Source organism: Chelonia mydas, chromosome 6 (genome assembly GCF_015237465.2).
Source record: "Chelonia mydas isolate rCheMyd1 chromosome 6, rCheMyd1.pri.v2, whole genome shotgun sequence".
Classification (NCBI taxonomy): Eukaryota; Metazoa; Chordata; order Testudines; family Cheloniidae; genus Chelonia; species Chelonia mydas.
The window spans coordinates 2,112,341-2,130,985 of NC_051246.2; the positions used below are offsets into that span (position 1 = coordinate 2,112,341).

General features: G+C 55.8%; 2 protein-coding genes across 4 annotated transcripts in view; one reads left to right on the plus strand and one right to left on the minus strand.

Moving 5' to 3' along the window:
* LOC114018628 (RING finger protein 112) overlaps positions 1 to 18,645 on the minus strand; it is a 135,082-nt gene that overhangs the window by 41,825 nt on the left and 74,612 nt on the right. The window lies entirely within an intron of this gene.
* On the plus strand, positions 72 to 3,487 carry LOC114022554 (serine protease 27-like). The gene is made up of 6 exons (XM_037898741.2): positions 72 to 341; positions 978 to 1,004; positions 1,100 to 1,244; positions 1,546 to 1,817; positions 2,161 to 2,312; positions 2,833 to 3,487. The coding sequence occupies exons 1-6, from the start codon at positions 260 to 262 to the stop codon at positions 3,115 to 3,117; spliced, it is 963 nt and encodes a 320-aa protein (XP_037754669.1). The 5' UTR covers positions 72 to 259; the 3' UTR covers positions 3,118 to 3,487.

Below are 18,645 nucleotides of genomic sequence, written 5' to 3' on the forward strand. Positions count from 1 at the left end.
CTGAGCTTCTGCTTTCACTTTCCTGTACTTCAGAGATGTAAACAGGAAACCGCTGGGCTCCGAGCCAGAGAGCCATGGGGCCGGAGATAAGGGCTTAGGGGTGCCGTGGCTTCTTGAGGCACACGGCTGGCGGTCTGAAAGAAATCACACCCCACGCCCATGGGGCGGCTCCAGCTCGGTTTATAACCCGCTGCCTCAATGCCAGGGGCTGCCTGCTCCGCTGGCTGGAGGCTGAGCGGATCATCCCGACGCAGGGCTCATGTGGGGCCAGATCATGCGGGGGCTCTGCTCCCAGCTGGCCGCGCTGCTGCTGGTGCTGGTGCTGCCGTCCCCAGCGCAGGGTAAGAAGGACCAAGAGATCCAGAGAGATGCAGAGCCCTGGGGAACAGACCAGAGGGGACGATCCTGCCCCTGGGCAGGGGGAATACACTGGAGGGGATGATCCTGCCCCAGTGGACTGGCTCGGACCCTTTCCCAGGGCCTGGTGGTTTGTGTGTCTGGGGGCATGGGAGGAAAACAGATCCTGTGCAGACAGGGGCAGAAATGACAGTGCCGGCCCCCAGGTCCTGCTGTGCATGATGGGACCCTGATCCCCACCCCCCAGACACCTCTGCAGGGGCCGGCATGACCCCTCCAGCCACTCTGACTCACTCCCACAGGAGTCACAACCCCCAGCCCCCCTCCCATTTCTTCTGTCCCAGTCCCCGGCCCTCAGACTTGGCTGGGTGGAAAGAGCACATGTGGCCCTGAGAGAGCTGAAATGTTCACTCTGAAACCTACTGACACCTACTGAAAGCTACTGCCACCTACAATTGGGGTGCAGTATGGGGATTATGGGAGGAGCCATGGGACAGTGGGTGCGGCTTGTATTCCAGCCCTATTCTGCACTTTCCACCCTCGTTCGGACCCTAAGGCTGCTCCTGCCCCAAAGGCCCTGGCTCTGAAATGTCTCCCCAACATTTCTGTTCCCTCCACAGGTGCTGAGGAGAATCAAGACCAGCCAGGTAAAGAGTCAGGACTCGTGGGTTCTATCCTTAGTTCTGGCGGGGAGAGGTGTGCACCTTGTCCAGTGTTAACATGGCGCCCCTGTTTTGTGCAGTGTTCAGCCGTATCATAGGGGGGCAGGATGCCCAGAAAGGTCGATGGCCCTGGCAGGTCAGTGTGCAGGAATATGGTTTCCACGTCTGTGGAGGATCCCTCATCTCAGACCAGTGGGTGGTGTCAGCTGCTCACTGCTTCGAACCGTGAGTAACTCTGGAAGGGAATCAAAGGCTGCCCTTACTTGGCTTGCAGTGACATCTGTCTGTGGCCTCAGCCCCCTCAGTGACTTCCTGCTCTTGGTCAAACCATCCCCATGGTGCAGTGTGGCTGTTCCCCTGCTGCCCCCACCCCAGAGCTGGCTGCATCTTAGTGTTGGGCGAGGCATCGCCTTGCTGTGTGGCTGTTCCCCAGCCTCTCTTCTGCCCCAGAAGTGGCTGCATTTTTGTCTATGTTCACAGTCTATCTTCCCCCCTTGATCGGTATTTTCTGCCCCTCCTCTCCCAGCTTTTTCCCTGCCTCTGCGTATCGCATGCACCTGGGAGAGTACCAGCTCTCCCACCCAACCGGGAGCTCCTCTCCCGTGCGTCGCATCGTCGTCCACCCCAACTACAACCAGAACACGTTCTTCGCCGACATCGCCCTGGTGCAGCTGACGGAACCTGTCACCTTCACGGACACCATCCGCCCCATCGCCCTGCCGGGCCCCTCCACCCCGTTCCCAGCAGGGGAAAAGTGCTGGGTCACGGGCTGGGGCCGCATCGGATGGGGCTGTGACGGTGAGGGGGGATGGGAGTGTGATGGATCTAAGAGGTGATTGAGGGGGCTGCTATTCAGCCCCTATTCTCGGGGGTGGCTGATGCCTCCAGAGTGGGAGAGGACTTCCCTGGAGCTCTGAACACACAGGGCTGTGTAGCCACAAGAGCGAAACTGCACGTGTGTACACACACACAAAGAATCTGTGACGTTTCTGTGCATTGTGAGTTGCAGCCCCTATCTAGCGATGTAGCTCACGCGCTTGGCCAGTCCGTTACACTGGGAGAGATTTTTCCCAGCTCCCCCCTGTCCTTTCCAGCTCCCTCAGCCTCTCACTATGCTCCATCCCCGGTTCTCTCATTCCAGATACACTGAAGCCGCCCAAGACCCTTCAGGAGCTGCAGGTTCCCCTCATCACTGTGCCGACCTGCAGAGAACGCTTTGGGATATGCAGCCATTGGATCAAAGACGACATGCTGTGCACTTGGTCCAGAGGTGACCCTAGTGGCCCCTGCCAGGTGGGCTTCTTGGCTTGGGGGGCAGCCCTGGGGCTCCTTGAAATTATCTGGCCCATTGTTCTGTTTGCAAATATTGGCCCTTCCTCCCCCACTCTCAAAAAAGGCTCGCGGGGGTGATGTTCTAATTTGATCTTCCTCCGTGTCTCATTGACAGAGAAAGCAGCTCGCCCCGCAGCAGTGCATTCTGGGACATCTCACAAATCACCCTAGTATGGGGGGAGACTCTCTGAGCTCTGGCCCCGCTGAACTGAGGGGGTTAAACTTAACCTAGCTTAATGCCAGAGAAAACAAACCTAACAAGGGTGGTAGCTCTGCCCCAGCACTGCAGCAGGACATGGCATGAGAGGGAAACGGGTTTTATCCCCAGCTCTGGGAGGGGAGTGGGGTCTGGTGGATTAGAGCAGGGGGGCTGGGAGCCAGGACTCCTGGGTTCTCTCCCCACATCTGGTAGAGGAAAAACAGGAGCCTCTTTGTGGGAGGGCAGCCTCTCTGACTGTAATGTCCCTTTCTCTTGACCTAGGGTGACTCCGGGGGGCCTCTGGTCTGTCCAAGGAATGACAGCTTCGTCCTGACTGGGATTGTCAGCTGGGGGATTAACTGCACAGCCTCCACACCCCCACTCCCAGGGGTGTACGTTAGGGTCCCACGCTATGTCAACTGGATCCAGAATGTCATGAATATCCCTGGCCCCTCGGCCATCTCTCCTGCCCCATTGGGGTCCCTAAGCAATGGCTTAGTCTTGTCATGCCTCACGCCAGCTCTGGCTGCACCGCTCCTTGCTGGGCTCCTGCTGACGGGCCTGTGACCTGCCCCATTGCCAACCCCCCCAGCACAGATAACATGGGAGCAGCACCCCCCTCCTGAGCATGAGCTGCAGAGAAAGCAGAGCTGGCAGCCCCCCACCAGCTGGGGTGTGTATAGACCCCCCCCCTTAGCACTGGGTGTGGGCCCCACGTTGCTGGGGTCTGCGGGACGCGGCTGGGAGAGGCTGGTGGATGGAAGAACAGGGGTGCTACAGGGGTGGGGAGGGCAGAGGGTGGGGGGTTATATCCAGCCCTTCCTGCAGCTCTGCAGCACCCCCTTGGGTGACTGGGAAGTCGACAGGGAAGGGCCTCGTAGCCACTCTGATCTCAGGACTTGTGCTCTGAAGATCGTCAATAAATCTGCTTTGCAAACTCTGTCTCCTCCTGGCAGCAACTGCGACCTGCTCCGCAGCAGCCGGTGCCTCCTCCCGCTAGGGCCAGTCCTGCCACCGCCACAGCCTCCCTCGGGCTCCGTGGCTTGGTGTTAGCTGTGGGATGGCAGAGTGCAGGCGCTGCCCATTGCGCCAGGTGCTGCACAGACCCCCCCTGACCTAGACTGGGGACCTCACTGTGTCAGGCGCTGTACAGACACTGACCATGATCAGGGCCCTTGGGCACAGACATGCACCCTCCCAACTGAGATCAGTCCCTGCATCATGCTCGGCACTACCCAGACCTCTTCCCCGACCAAAATCTGGGTCCCCATCGTGCCAGGCACAGCACTGACTCCCCAGACCGAGTGTGACAAAGTGGGAATTTTCTGAAATATTTTTATGGTCCCTAGCTGTGCCTCAGTTTCCCCTGCATGCCACATTGTTATCCCATGTGTGTGAAAGGACTGTTTGCTCTCAGGGCAGGCTAGAGACACCACCCTGGTCTGCACTGGGAAATTCGGTTGGTACCACTAGGTTACTCAGCGGTGTGAAAAACCCACACAAACCCCCAAACAAGTTAAACTGACCTAACCCCGGGTGTTGCCAGCACTAGGTCATTGGGTGAATTCTCCCTTCATCCCAGCTACGGCCTCTCGGGGAGCTGGATTAACTACGCTGATGAGAGACCCCCTGCAGCATTTCAAGTGTAGACAAGCCCTGAGGTGGGACTGCGCCTCGCTGCTGGGCTGGGGAACTGGAATAGGACGGGCCGACCCCATCTCAGTGGAGAATCCACTAAGATGATGGGAAATCCAACCACTTGGCCATTGTCACCTGGCAACCCGTGCCCCAGAGGGAGATGGATTTCCCCACCTCTCAGCAGGGAAGATGCGAAGCACCTCCAGCTCTACAAGAAAGGACTAGGGAGAGGTGAGGTGGGGGATACGGGTTGGATGCTGGAAGGAGTTGGGGCTCTCACCTGGGGACTGACCCAGGAGGTCAGATTGGGGTTCACTGCAGCTTGGCTGGTCTCTGGGCTGACCAGAATGGGCCATGCTTGAACCTTCAGTTCTCTCATCTCCCTAAAGGTCCCTGTGCGCCATGTGCCAGGTGACTAACAATCCGAACATAAGAACGGCCAGACTGGGTCAGACCAAAGGTCTATTGAGCCCAATTTCCTGTCTGCTGACAGTGGCCAATGCCAGGTGCCCCAGAGGGAATGAACAGAACAGGGAATCATCAACTGATCCATCCCCTGTCGCCCATTCCCAGCTCCTGGCAAACAGAGGCTAGGGACACCATCCCTGCCCAACCTGACTAATAGCCATTGATGGACCTATCCAACGTGAACTTCTCTAGTTCTTTTTTGAACCCTGTTATAGTCTTGGCCTTCACAACATCCTCTGGCAAGGAGTTCCACAGGTTGACTGAGCGTTCTGTGGAAAACCTGAGTGTTTTGCTGAAGTGGATCAGCCGAGAGACAGTTCCAAAGCTGGGGCCGTAGCACCAATCCTGTGGCTCTGTGAGAGATGGTGTGAGCTGTGGGATGCTGAATGTACGAGGAGTATAGTGACCTGCAGCAGTAAAACTAGGGTAGTCAAAGGAAACAGCAAGAGAATGGCATATAACCAGCTCCCTAAGAAGGATATCGCTGAACTGTGCAGGGAGGGAGAAGTGAGTGGGGGTGCGGTGGGTGAACACTGGGAATCTCAACAAGGCTACAGGCGTTGTCTTTGGTGTAGGATCTAGGGCAATTGAGCTGGGGTTAGTGACTGGTATCCTGGGAATGCAACCAGCCTGAGTGTGGTGTGATTTTTGGGACCATTCATCACAAAGTCCAATTTGTCTCCGCAGAAGATTGACTGGAGAGGCTAAGAGGCCTGTCTGTGACCCCAGGGTGAAACTGTCACATTTTTTACTGGCTTGGCAAAATTATACAACACAGCACCACTTTGGGGTGTCTGCCCTGTTTTTGACACTCTGCCCTGAGGTAGGCACTGTAGCAAATTGCCAGCACTACTTTGATGGGTCTTGCACTTTCTCTTCTTGGGGAGGGTTCAGGGCACCATTTCTCACCCCTGAATGGGGGTATTAACTGCCCCACTAGTGTCCTAGAAGAGGGGAGTAGAGAGCGAGGGAGCTGGGCCCACACTCTACTCTGGGTCCCAGCCCAGGGGCCCTAGGGATAGAGGTAAACCGTGAGAACTAGCAGTTCCTTCCCCTGGGCTACTTGCCTCTCCTGCCCTCCCTCCGCACAAACCAGGTGTCCCTTTACCAAGGGTCTTGGTCTTCTTAGCCCACCGCAGCACTTCTCGAAAGTCTCTTCTGATTCCCTCCAAACTGCTCTCTGCTCCAGCACCAATCCACTCTCCTTCAACTCCTCCAAACTGCTCTCCGCTCCAACACTGATCCCCTCTGCTTCAACTCCTCCAAACGGCTCTCTGCTCCCACGCCGATCCCCTCTGCTTCAACTCCTCCAAACTGCTCTCTGCTCCCACGCCGATCCCCTCTGCTTCACCTCCTCCAAACTGCTCTCTGCTCCAATGCCAGTCCCCTCTGCTTCAACTCCTCCAAACTGCTCTCTGCTCCAACACCGATCCCCTCTGCTTCAACTCCTTCCCTTGTCTCATTGAAGCAGGGGGGTTTTATCAGGTGACTGGCTTCAGGTGCTCTAATTGGCTTCAGGTGCTTTAATTGGCTTCAGGTGCTTTAATTAATTTATAGCAAACTTTCTTCCCTCTACAGGAAAGAAGGCTCCCTTCTCACACTCTCCTGCTGCCCTCTGGCCTGGGCTTTCCTTGCTTTTGCCCCTGCTGCTGTCGCCGTTTCCACTTCTCCCCCAACCGGGCCAGATGCTCCCCCTTCTCCCCCCGCTTCTTTTTTGTTTTTGCTGCTGCTTAGTGGCCGGCGGCCGGCCGGGCCCCCCCCGGCCTTGGACGCTGCTATCGCTCTGGCTGCTCTTAGGCTGGGGCTTTCCCTCCCTCTGCCCCTTCCGCTGCTGCTACTGCCACCCCAGCCGCCCCCCGAGCTGAGCCGGACGCCATCCCCCCCCCCCTTTTCTGCTGCCCCTTGGGTGCTGGTCAGCTGGGTGCGAGCCCCTCCTCCACCCTTGGACGCCGCTACGTTTCCAGCTGCAGCCCCCGAAGGGTAGAGGGGGCCTGCTGCGGACCTGCTGGCCCGCTCCCCAGAGGGGGGGAGTGGAAGACCCCAGCCTCAAGACCTCCTACAGTTGTCACTTGAGAGAGACTCTTATCTGCTTGCTCAGAGGGTTGCGTTGGAATCTGTGGGATGCAGGAACTGTGAAGCTGTGCAGTGCGGAATTGCTGAAAGCCTACAGAGGGAGAAGGGAGAGAGAGAGGAGGAAAAATCATCTGAACCCCCGGATACTCTCCAGACTACCGGGAAAGGGCTTTCAGACTGAGTAACTTTCGAACTGTGCTCTCGTGTGGGGGAAAGCCTTGACTGTGTCTTGACTGTGTGTGTAGGGACACAGGGGGTGTGGCACAGAGCTGCCCCCCCGATTCATCTGTGTCCCCCAACACTACTTTTACCATCACTGCGCATCGGCCTCTGGATTCAGCTGCTCGTCCTGATTCTACCGTTTGGGCCAGAAGCAACAGCCAACCAGATAGGACTCTCTGTATAAGTGCACGTGGGTTCCCGTGCCCCCCCCCCCCCGGACTTCCTCCCCTGCCTGCAGCCTAGTGGGGAGGAGTGACCGATCTGCTTCCCCCCATCCCCTCTTCTGGTGTCTCCCCTTCCCTCCCTGATCACGATGGCGAGAGGTGGGAGGGGTGAGACCCCTCCAGCAGCCCCAGCTGCCCCTCCCCCATCTGCCCCTCCATCCCACCCCCAAGCCAAACCACCTGCCACTGACCCTGCTGGGGCATCGGCAGCGGAGGGCACCAGGGTAACCTCTGCCATACCCATTGCCTCCCCAGACTCTGGGGGAGCCCCCCCAGCTGGCGGGAAAGGCCAGGGTAAGAAGAAGGGGAAAGGCCCCGCTAAAACCACCAGGCCCTGCATGGCAGGGGCTGCTCCCACTACCGTAGCCCCGCCACCAGCCACGGCATCCCTCCCCACTGTCCCCTCCACTAGCTCTGGGGGTGGCCCTCCCTCGGCCCCCAGAGCGTATGCCCGGGCGGCAGCAGCCCCCCCACATGCTGCCTTGTCATCTCTCCAGCCCACCGCCTCCGCCATCATCAACAGCGACCGGGGCCCCTTTCCCACCATAAGAAGGAAGCCTGGCATCTGATGCCTCCTGGTGCCCGCCTCGCCCCACGTGGAGACCTACGTGTGAGCATTGGTGAGGGTGGTGGGGCCCTCGACCACTGTGATGGCCTCCAAAATGTACGGGAAGGTCGTCTTCTTCCTGGCATCGGAGGCCGCGGCCCAAGAGGCGGTGGAGAAGGGACTGATGGTGGTGGGGGGGGGTGTTCGTCCCCCTGGAGCCGCTGGAGGACCTGGGCGTCCGCCTAGTCCTGCCCTCCGTCCCTCCTTTTCTACCCAATGCCGCCCTGTTACCTGCCCTTTCCACCCTGGGGAAACCCGTTTCTGTTATTAGCCCTCTTCCGTTGGACTACAAGGACCTCACCCTCCGGCACATCTTCTCGTTCCGCCGGCAAGTGCAGCTTCTACTGCGGCCGGCGGCACGTGACGGAGAGGTGCTCGAGGGATCCTTCCTAGTCCCCCACCGGGGGACCCGTTACCGGGTGTATTATTCCACAGGGGAGGCCCGGTGCTACTTATGCTGGGCGGCGGTGCACACCCGGAGGGACTGCCCCTTGGCCCGACAAGGAGGGGCACCTGGGATCCCCGAGACCTGGCAGGACATCGGCCCCATCATTGCCGATGCCCCTGGCCATCCGGTACCCGAAACCACCGCCCCTCCTTCTCGGACCACCACTACTCCCGCTCAGGCCCAAGGGGCACCTCCCCTACAATGCCCAGATGAGCGGGAAAGCCCTGCCCTCGCTGTAGGCAATCTGGCGGAGCCTATGGAGGAGAGTGCGGCAGAGACACTGCCGGGCATGGGAGAGAGCTCGCCCCAGGGGGACTCCTCCCTCCTAATGCTGCCCCCCCCCCAAGTCCCTGAGTTATCACTTCTACCCCCTGATATGACCTCTGCTAGCCAGCCCTCAGACAATGCCATGGAGGGCTGGGCCCTAGTCCAGAGGAAACGAGGCAAGTGAAAGGCTCGAGCTCTGCTTCGCCCATCTGAAGCGGAGGCCCCCAGGAAGACCAGGAGGGGGGACACCAATGCCGAAACTTCCGCTTTGCCCATGAGTGCGTTCCATCCACCGGTGCCAGCTGGGGAAGACGTGGCAGCACCGGAAGGTAGTGTCTCCCCTCCAAGGGAGACCCTCCCCTCCGAGACCCTCGAGGAGGCCCCTTCTGCCCCGACACCACCCGAAGCCCCCGTGAACCCCGAGGCGACCGTCAAGGCGGGTGCCAGCGGGAGAACCCCGGGGTGGCGGAAGGCATCCTCTCCTCCATGTTCAAGGAGATCGAGGCCCTGGATGTGACCCCGGTCACCCAGGGGGAGGACAACCTTTTGCCAGTGAACCTTGATCTGGGCAACCTCACTCCACTCCCCTTTTTCCCATGTTCCCTTCCCCTAACAGCTGCTTCTGCTCCCTCCTCCAAGGAGACCCTGGATTCACCAGAGGTCCCCCCCGTAGGTGTGGAGCAATTGACTTCCTTCCCGGGCGGGGGCCCCACAGAAGATAGTCCATCTCCTGATGCTGTGGCCGCTAAATCTACCATAGAGCCCGTGCCCGGTATCACTGAGAGCCCCCTCCCCACCCCCTTAACCCTTGAGCCTGATCAGAAGGTGCCACCATCCAGCTGCTTGCCTCCCGAAACCCAGAATCTCACCCCTACCCCTGCCCCCGCCCTTACCCCTATCCAGTCCACCTCCTGCGCTGTAATTGCCGCCCCTGGGGCTGTCTCCTTCCCTTTTCCAATTGATGACCCCCAGGGAGCAGCCTTTGTGTTCTCCTGCCCCAATCCACTAGGAGCTGCTATTTTCCCTCCGCCGTCCCCTATTGGCTCAGGGTTCGAGGAGGGCCTAGTAGCTCCGGCCCATCAGGCGCCCCGTCGAGGGTCCTCACCCTGCCTGCCCAGTTCAGTGGGCCACGGGGTTGCACCAAGGACCCCGCCAGGGAATAACCAAGAAACCCTATTCTCCCCCGACCTACATCCCGAGGTGCTGGGGTCGCCGAGGCCGTGCCGGGTCGCCTGCTGCACCTCCAGGTCAGTATGGAGGGGCTCGTGGTCAACCTCATTAACATCTATGCCCCGACATCGGGCCCGGAGCGGCCGCAATTCTATCAGCAGGCGTCTGCCTTCCTCGGCACCTTAGATTCTCACAAGTGCCTGGTCCTGGGAGGGGACTTTAATAACACCCTCGAGTAGCGGGACCGCTCGGGGACCGAGCAGAGCCCGGCCACGGCGAATGTCCTCTGGGAGATAGTTGAACATCACTCCCTAGTTGACGTCTGGCATGACCACCACCTGGATGACACTTCCACATTCACCTTTGTCCGGGTGGAGGCCCATTGGTCGCGCCACTCCCCGTTGGACCGCATTTATTTATCACGCTTCCATCTCTCACAAGTCCACTCCTCCAGCATTCGGCCGGCCCCATTTTCTGATCATCACCTAGCCATCCCTCTGTGCAGAGAGGCCAGGGCTGGCCTATTGGCATTTTAACAACAGCCTGTTGGAGGATGAGGGCTTCGTGATGTCCTTCCGGGAGTTCTGGCTGGTCTGGCGAGGGCAGCGGCGTGCCTTTCCCTCGGCGCGGCGATGGTGGGACCTAGGGAAGGTGCATGCCCGGTTTTTCTGCCATGATTACACCTGGGGCACCAGCCGATGGAGAAATGCAGCGATAGAGCTGTTGGAACTCAGGTGTAGAGACAGTCAGTCGTTCGCCTTCCTGTCCCTGGATCAGGAGAAGGCGTTCGATAGGGTGGACCACGAGTACCTCCTGAGCACTCTGCAGGCTTTTGGCTTCGGACCCCAGTTTGTGGGTTTTCTCCGGGTGCTGTACGCTTCCGCAGAGTGTCTGGTTAGGCTCAACTGGACCCTGACCGAAGCGGTCAGCTTCGGGCGAGGAGTACAGCAGGGGTGCCCCCTCTTGGGCCAACTGTACGCTCTGGCGATCGAGCCCTTCCTCTGTCTCCTCTGCAGGAGCTTGACGGGGTTGGTGCTGTGGGAGCAGGAGCTACAGCTGGTCCTGTCGGCGTACGCTGATGACATGCTCCTTGTGGTCCAGGACCCAGGAGACTTGGCGAGGGTGGAGGCTTGCCAGGCCATTTATTCGGGTCAACTGGGTCAAGAGCTCTGGCTTGGTGGTAGGGGACTGGTGGCAGGCCATCTCCTTCCCACCCGCACTTCAGACCATCCGGTGGAGCGCGGGTCTGCTGCTCTACCTCCGGGTTTACCTTTCTTCAATGCATGCCTCTCCACCGGAGAACTGGCAAAATTTAGAGGGCGGGGTGATAGAGCAGCTCCGGAAATGGACGGGACTACTCCAATGTCTCTCCCTTCGAGGGAGAGCACTGGTGCTTAATCAACAAGTCCTGTCCATGCTCTGGTACCGGCTCAACACCCTGGTCCCAGCCCCGGGTTTCCTGACCAACCTCCGGACGTCGATTCTGGAGTTCTTTTGGTCAGGAATGCACTGGACCCCTGTAGGGGTTCTCCATCTCCCAGTGAAGGAAGGAGGGCAGGGCCTGAAGGGTTTGCACACTCAGGTCCATGTCTTCCACCTCCAGGCCCTACAGAGCCTCCTTTATGGTTGTCAAGGTTTCTTCCCCACTCTGAACTCTAGGGTACAGATGTGGGGACCTGCATGAAAACCTCCTAAGCTTACTTTTACCAGCTTAGGTTAAAACTTCCCCAAGGGACAAACTATTTTACCCTTTGCCCTTGGACTTCCACTGCCACCACCAAACTTTAACTGGATTTACTAGGAAAACGTAGTTTGGACACGTCTTTCCCCCCAAAATCCTCCCAACCCTTGCACCTCACTTCCTGGGGAAGGTTTGGTAAATATCCTCACCAATTTGCATAGGTGACCACAGACCCAAACCCTTGGATCTTAGAACAATGAAAAAGCATTCAGTTTCCTTACAAGAAGACTTTTAATAGAAGTAAAGGAATCACCTCTGTAAAATCAGGATGGTAGATACCTTACAGGGTAATTAGATTCAAAAGATAGAGAATCCCTCTAGGCAAAACCTTAAGTTACAAAAAAGACACACAGACAGGAATAGTCATTCTATTCAGCACAGCTCTTTTCTCAGCCATTTAAAGAAATCATAATCTAACACATACCTAGCTAGATTACTTACTAAAAGTTCTAAGACCTCATTCCTGTTCTGTCCCCGGGAAAAGCATCACCCAGACAGACACAGACCCTTTTTTTTCCTCCCTCCTCCCAGCTTTTGAAAGTATCTTGTCTCCTCATTGGTCATTTTGGTCAGGTGCCAGCGAGGTTACCTTTAGCTTCTTAACCCTTTTCAGGTGAGAGGATTTTTCCTCTGCCAGGAGGGATTTTAAAGGGGTTTACCCTTCCCTTTATATTTATGACAGAGCAGCTCCTCCTTCTCAGAGCAATTGGCTCAGGCTCTCTGGAGACTCAGGCATGTGGGCATTGCTGGTAGATCTCAGATCCTCTCCTGTAGTCATCTCACACTGCCCCCAGAGAATGGAGTTTCATTACTGGATGAATGGAAGAGGGACAGATGGAAGGGGGGTCACAGTGACATATGGAGAGTGATGAAGAGAAGAATGGAGGTGCTGAAGGAGGTTCTGGCATCATTCATCCCTGAGGTTCAGGACTCCAGGCTCATGGCTTGGACCCCCAGAGCCCACATATCCCCATACAAATTCAGCATAGGGCACCGTGTCAACATAGACACCCAGGCTATTGGGCTGGCCACAGCCATCCTCCCAACTCACAACCCCCATCAGGAACCAGGCCCCATTGTGGTCACATATCAGCGGCCCCCCAGAATCCCTCTAGAGTGGCAGAGACATTGGGATTACTGAGGGGCTCCTTCCCACTCCAGGAATCCACAATCCATCCCCTTGGAGCTGTAGGCACGTGGACCACCCTATGGCAACACCCACATATTGTGGCCACAACCACATTAGAAGTGAAAGGAGCATGATGCATCTTGCCCCGCTCCTTTCTCTGGAGGAGGCATTGGTGACAGCGGTGGGGTTCCCTAGTTTGTTCACAGCATTGACTGGGTTCATCCTCTGTTGCGCTACATAGATAGCACTGCTGGGGTGGGGCTCGCAGGACCCCCCAGAGTAGTGGGCTGAGGAGTTTACACCCTCTGTCAAGAGGTATAGGGTATTTTCCCATCTCAGGCTTTCTGCAGACTCAGGCAGGCCTCTGTAAAAAGAAAAGGAGTACTTGTGGCACCTCAGAGACTAATAAATTTATTAGAGCATAAGCTTTCGTGAGCTACAGCTCATGTCATCACTTATGCTCTAATAAATTTGTTAGTCTCTAAGGTGCCACAAGTCCTCCTTTTCTTTTTACGGAAACAGACTAACACAGCTGCTACTTTGAAACCAGACAGGCCTCTGTTACCCTCCAGCCACGTTGTCCCTATTTTCTACCCAACTGTAAAGTCTCAACTTTTAATTTCAAAAACAGAAGTTGGTGCTCAATCTGCCTTTTTAAATGGGTGGGGATTGGGGTGGGAGTTTGTGTCCAAAAGTTTCAGCCAGCTCTAATGTTAAAGGAACAATGGCAGAGTTATTAGCTTTTCATAGAATCTCAGAGTTGGAAGGGACCTCAGGAGGTCATCTAGTCCAACCCCCTGCTCAAAGCAGGACCAATCCCCAATTTTTGCCCCAGATCCCTAAATGGCCCCCTCAAGGATTGAGCTTACAACCCTGGGTTTAGCAGGCCAATGCTCAAACCACTGAGCGATCCCTCCCTGCCAGTTCTTGTCTCCTTCCAGCCTACAAAACTGTTTTCACTGGGAATGGCCAATTCCTGTGAATTCAGGAGAAAAAAGAACCCCAGAAGGAGTCAAATGTGGCCCAAGTCTTGGGGCGGGTGGAGGAGCAATGGGAGGGCACCTGGATCCGGGCACAGGAGCCTGCTGGAGAAGCCGGACCTACTGGGGCTAACATCAGGAAATGGTAGGATTCTAGGTAGATAGACACACATACAGGCTGTTGTTTTAACAACTTTTTCTCTAATGCCACATTTCTGCTGCTAAATAAACAATGCTTTGCTTGTTTGGTCACTGGATACCACTCGTAAGGGCAGGACAGCACATTTTCAGTCCTGCTAGGACACAAACAATGGATCCATGAGGGTATCGGTCTGAGAGCAGGCCAAGGGCACAACTCCACCACAGGAGAGGTAACAGGGACGACCCCTGCATAGATGCAGTGAGGCACAGCCAGCCCTGTACCCCACATGTGCAGGTGGGGAACCCCATGGGGGGATCCCTCTTTTGCCTTCTCCTAACGGTTGCCCACCATGTCCCCTGCCTAATCTCCAAGTACCAGCAGCTCCCCTCACTCCATAAAGGGCTTTGGGATCTTCCTGGGCAAAAGGTCCCAGAAAGATCTTTGAATAGGCAGGTTCCCAGGGATGTGATGCTGGACGTGTCAGCCAAGATATGGGGGGCAGGTTCCCGGGGAGGTGAATGACCACGCCATGGGGGATCGGCTGGGATCCACCTGTGCGAAGAGCTGGAGCAAAGGGCCAGGCCCCTCTGCTGAGTGGAAACCCAGAACTGTCCCTCCCAGCCAGTGAAAGGAAGGGCAGGCTGTGTGTCTGTCTGTGCTAATAATGGCCCATGACGGGGTGCACCCAGAGGCAGTGTCAGAGAAGCAGTGAGAGCCCTGTAACCAAGACACAGGGCAAAACAATGTATTTTCTCCTCCTAGCCTTATTCTCAGCTACCGCTGACCCATTTTCGGGATACTTTCCCCAAAACTTCAGCTGGAGGCAGACACCCGGCCTGGGAAATTTCAGCCCAAATGGTTAGTTGGCAAAGTTATAGGTAACTGAAAACAGGGTCTTAAAATGGAAAGTGTCCGGCAGTCCTGACTGGTAGCCTCTCTACCACCCTCTCTTATAATGCGACAAAGAGAAAAGATATAGAGATCGAGACAGAGCTGATAGGGATAGCTAGAGACAGGGATGATAGATGGGACATGGCTGGATAGCTGGACTGGGCACAGTACATACAAAGATCTAACTAGTTAGCTCGGGGTTTATACCACACCCATCCTCATGCTCTCCAGAGAGTGACAGCGTCACACAAATATGCCCGTGTGATCATCTTCCTCACCGGGACAATCATGCAGATGCTGACAAGTCAACTGACACAAAGTCTCACATGGGCAGGATCCTTGCTAGGATGGTTTCCAGCTGTCAATGGCGGCTGGTTTCTTCTTAGCTCTGTGGAGGGCAGGATTTTAATTCAAGGTGAGTTTGACACATTAGAGAATTGGTCCAAAATGAATGAGAAAAAATTCCATTAAGACAAGAGCCAAGTGCTGCATTTGGAAGGAAAAATCAAATGCACGACTACAAACTGGGGAGCAATTGGCTAGGGGGTCGTACGGCTGGAAAGGATCTGGGGTTCCAGTGGATCACAAATTGAATTTGAGTCAAGAGCGTGATGCAGTTGCAAAACCCCCTAATGTCATTCTGGGCTGTGTTAACAGGAGAGTCGTATGTGAGACACAGGAGATGTTTGTCCCGCTCTACTCAGCAGTGGGGAGGCCTCAGCTGGAGTATTGTGTTGAATTCTGGGTGCCGCACTTTAAGGAGAAGTGGACAAATTGGAGAGAGTCCAGAGGAGAGCAACGAAAATTATCACAGCTTTAGAAAACCTGACCTACGAGGAAAGATTGAAAGAACCTAGAGACAAGGAGGCCGAGGCGGGACATAAGAATAGGCTTCAAATATGTGCTAGGTTGTTATAAAGAGGACGGAGATGGAACAGTCTCCATAGGCAGCACAAGAAGGCACCGGCTTAGCTGGCAGTGTGGGAAATTTACATTGAACATTAGGAAAAGCTTTCTAGCCGTAAGGTTCTCCTCTCCCTGCCCTCCACGTGAAGCAGTTTTGTCTGGGGCTAGTGTGCATCAGCTCCCCGAAACCACCTGCTTCTAGTCCGACAAGCACTGCCTGCCTGGGCCCCGCAGGCCCTATCTGGGTTAGGATTAGGCATCCACTGACCCCTGCATCCTCCAAGTGTCCCCCTGGAGCATCCAGCCCCGATCCACTGGACATGCACAGAACTACCAGGTGTGCTGACCCACAGGGAGGGTACACAGCAGCTGGAACAACTTCAGCTCAGAACCCACGCTGTGCTTAATGGTAGCACAGCACGGAGATACAGATGTAGTGAAAGCAAGATTATGGCCATGTCTACACGACCAAATGAAGTCGATCTAACTTATGTTGGCCTACAGTCACCACAGTAATTGCATCGCTTGTGCCTGGATAGACTTTGCTCCTTGTGTCGGTGATGCGCATCCTCACAGCGTCTGTGTCAATTGAACTGACAGTGCAGGGCATTGTGGGAAGGCTCACAACAGTGGATCGCAAGCAATGCAGCATCTACACTGACAGTGTGTCGACCTAACTACATCGACCTTGACTCTATGGAGGAGGGGGAGATTGTGACAGGTTGGGTCACAGAGACCCTCTTGGGACTGTCACCTGAGGTGCTGAGACTACCTCCAAGCCTGTTTTCCCTGTTACACCTTGGGACTTCTGAACCCTGCCTTGTTGAGCCAGACACACTAGCGTGCTGCAAACACAGGCCCAGGGCTGAACCACATCCCTCAAAACTGCAGGCTTTAACTGAAAACCACTTAGCAGGTACTCCTGTCTCCAGCACCCAGATACCCAGTTCCCAATGGGATCCAACCCCCAAATAAATCACTTATACCCTGTATAAAGATTATACAGGGTAAACGCATAAATTGTCCGCCCTCTATAACACTGATAGAGAGATCTGCACAGCTGTTTGCTTCCCCGGGTATTAATTACTTACTCTGGGTTAATTAATAAGCAAAAGTGAATTTATTAAATATAAAAAGTAGGACTTAAGTGGTTCCAAGTAAGAACAGACAAAAGAAAGTAAGTCACCAAGTAAAATAAAGCAAATACGCAAGTCTAAGCCAATACATTTAAGAAACTGATCATAGATGAATTCTCACGCTGGAGATGTTCCGATAAGTTTTTTTCACAGACTGGATTCTGTCCAGCTATCACTCACACCCCCTGCGGTTACTGTCCTTTGTTCCAATTTCTTTCAGGCATCTCCTTGGGGTGGAGAGTCTGTCTCTTGAGCCAGCTGCAGACCAAATGGAGGGGCTTCTAAGGCCCTTTATATTCTCTCTCTTGTTGGCCTTTGTTCTTCTTTGCAAAGTCACAGCAACAAGATGGGGTTTGTAGCCACCTGGGCAAGTCACATGTCACCAGGCGAGCCAGTTGTGCAGCCTGGGAATAGCCGATGGGCGAGCCCAGCGGCAGTCTGGGTAACTGAGCGGCAGCAGAGCAAAGGAGCAGCTGGATTCTGCCTTAGCTCACAGTGTCTGGTGCGGGAGGAGCCGCGGGAGAGCCGTTGCACGTACTACAGCGGGAGCAGAGGAACTCACAGCAGCCGAGCGACTGGTGAAGCCTCCCTGTCCTAGCTGCTGGAACCACTATCACAGGGCAGGCGGTAGAGCCCCGGAGCTGCCAACAGACCAGAGACCCTGACTTTCCTGATCTCCTGGAATCCCAAACTGTGGACAAGGAAGTTGGGAGACATGAGGGGAGGGGAGGGTGGGGGGCAGAACAAACTGTGTTCAGGGTCCCATTTGTTTGGGACTGTGACTGATGCTGCCTGAGGTACACAGCGGTGGAAGGCGTAAAACCTTAAATATACGTCCCCAGTTCAACCCGGCCCTTCCCTTTTCTCTCCTGCCCCCAGCAAAGTTCATCCCTTCAAACCTCAGCACTGGCAAGTGAGTGCAGACTTGCCTGGCAAAGGCGCCCAGAGTGGCTACAGCTTCCCAGACGAGAGTGAGAACAATCGACACCTTCCCGCCCGGCCCGGCCCCGCATTTACAGTCAGGACCAGCCGCAGGCCTGCGCATGGACAAAGGAAAAAGCACCCAGGGAAAGACTCTGAGTCAGGACTCTTGGGGCTCAGCTGAAGTGAATGCCCTGGACCGGAGCAGTCTGAGGCTGTATAAGAGAAGAAAAAGGGGCCCAAGATGGGATCTGTCATGGTCGCAGGTGATGCTTTGCCCATGGGAGGGTCCCATGAGAGGTGGGTACCAGCTCCTCTGCCCTGGCCAGCCAGGCCGCGGGCAGCGGGATCCCTTATTAGACAGGAAAGGAGCTGGGTAATACAGGCAGGCTCAGGATTGAAGTTTATGTTTGTCGGTAACCTGCTGTTCCCAGCCCTTCTCTTGGACTCTTTTGAATCTCTGTCTCCAGCTCTGTGAAATAAACCTCCGTTTGGTTTTACTGTGGCCACATCTAAGTGCCGGGTGTGAAGGAGAGCGTGGAACTGAGGCAACGCCCATAACCTGTGGGGGGCGCCGCTGGGAGTCAGCGGATCGGGGGGCACTGCAGGTGTCCAGAGAATGAGAGATGGGGCACGTTAGTGCAGCAGAGAGGGGTGTGTGGCAGGGGATAGAGCAGGGCTTGGGGAGCCCAGAGTGGAGAGTCAGTGCTGTCAGTATCTGGGAGTTAACGGTGAATTTCCCCCAACTGGCCACAGGCACATCTCTCCCACACTGTGAGCAGGGGATAGTGGTTTACCCTGGACACCTTGGGTAAACCCGCAGTGTCACAGGCAGATCCCACCCCTCCGAGCGATGGGCTCAGGCTCTCTGCAGACTCAGGCAGTGATGCTGTGTCAGTTACACTGGGTGCAGTTCATACCTCTCTGAGCTGCGGTTTCGGGCTCTCTGCAGACGCAGGCAGACATTGCTGCTCTGATTGCCCTTAAAGGAGAAAAAGGAGCAGGATATTGGTCAAGAGACCAGTGAACTGGAGCAGTTTCATACCCAATGGCAGGGAAAAGCCCGAAAAAGGAAATGCTCCTGGAGCCCTCTACAGCTGTCAGCTTCAGAACAACCTCTGGTGACAGCAGC

What these genes read in the sequence shown, in the direction of transcription:
- LOC114022554 (XM_037898741.2), top strand. Translation starts at nt 260, where the DNA reads ATGTGGGGCCAGATCATGCGGGGGCTCTGCTCCCAGCTGGCCGCGCTG. An exon ending in GCTGCTCACTGCTTCGAACC is followed by an intron (nt 1,245 to 1,545) that starts GTGAGTAACTCT and finishes CTCCTCTCCCAG; the next exon opens with CTTTTTCCCTGCCTCTGCGT. An exon ending in ACCCTAGTGGCCCCTGCCAG is followed by an intron (nt 2,313 to 2,832) that starts GTGGGCTTCTTG and finishes CTCTTGACCTAG; the next exon opens with GGTGACTCCGGGGGGCCTCT.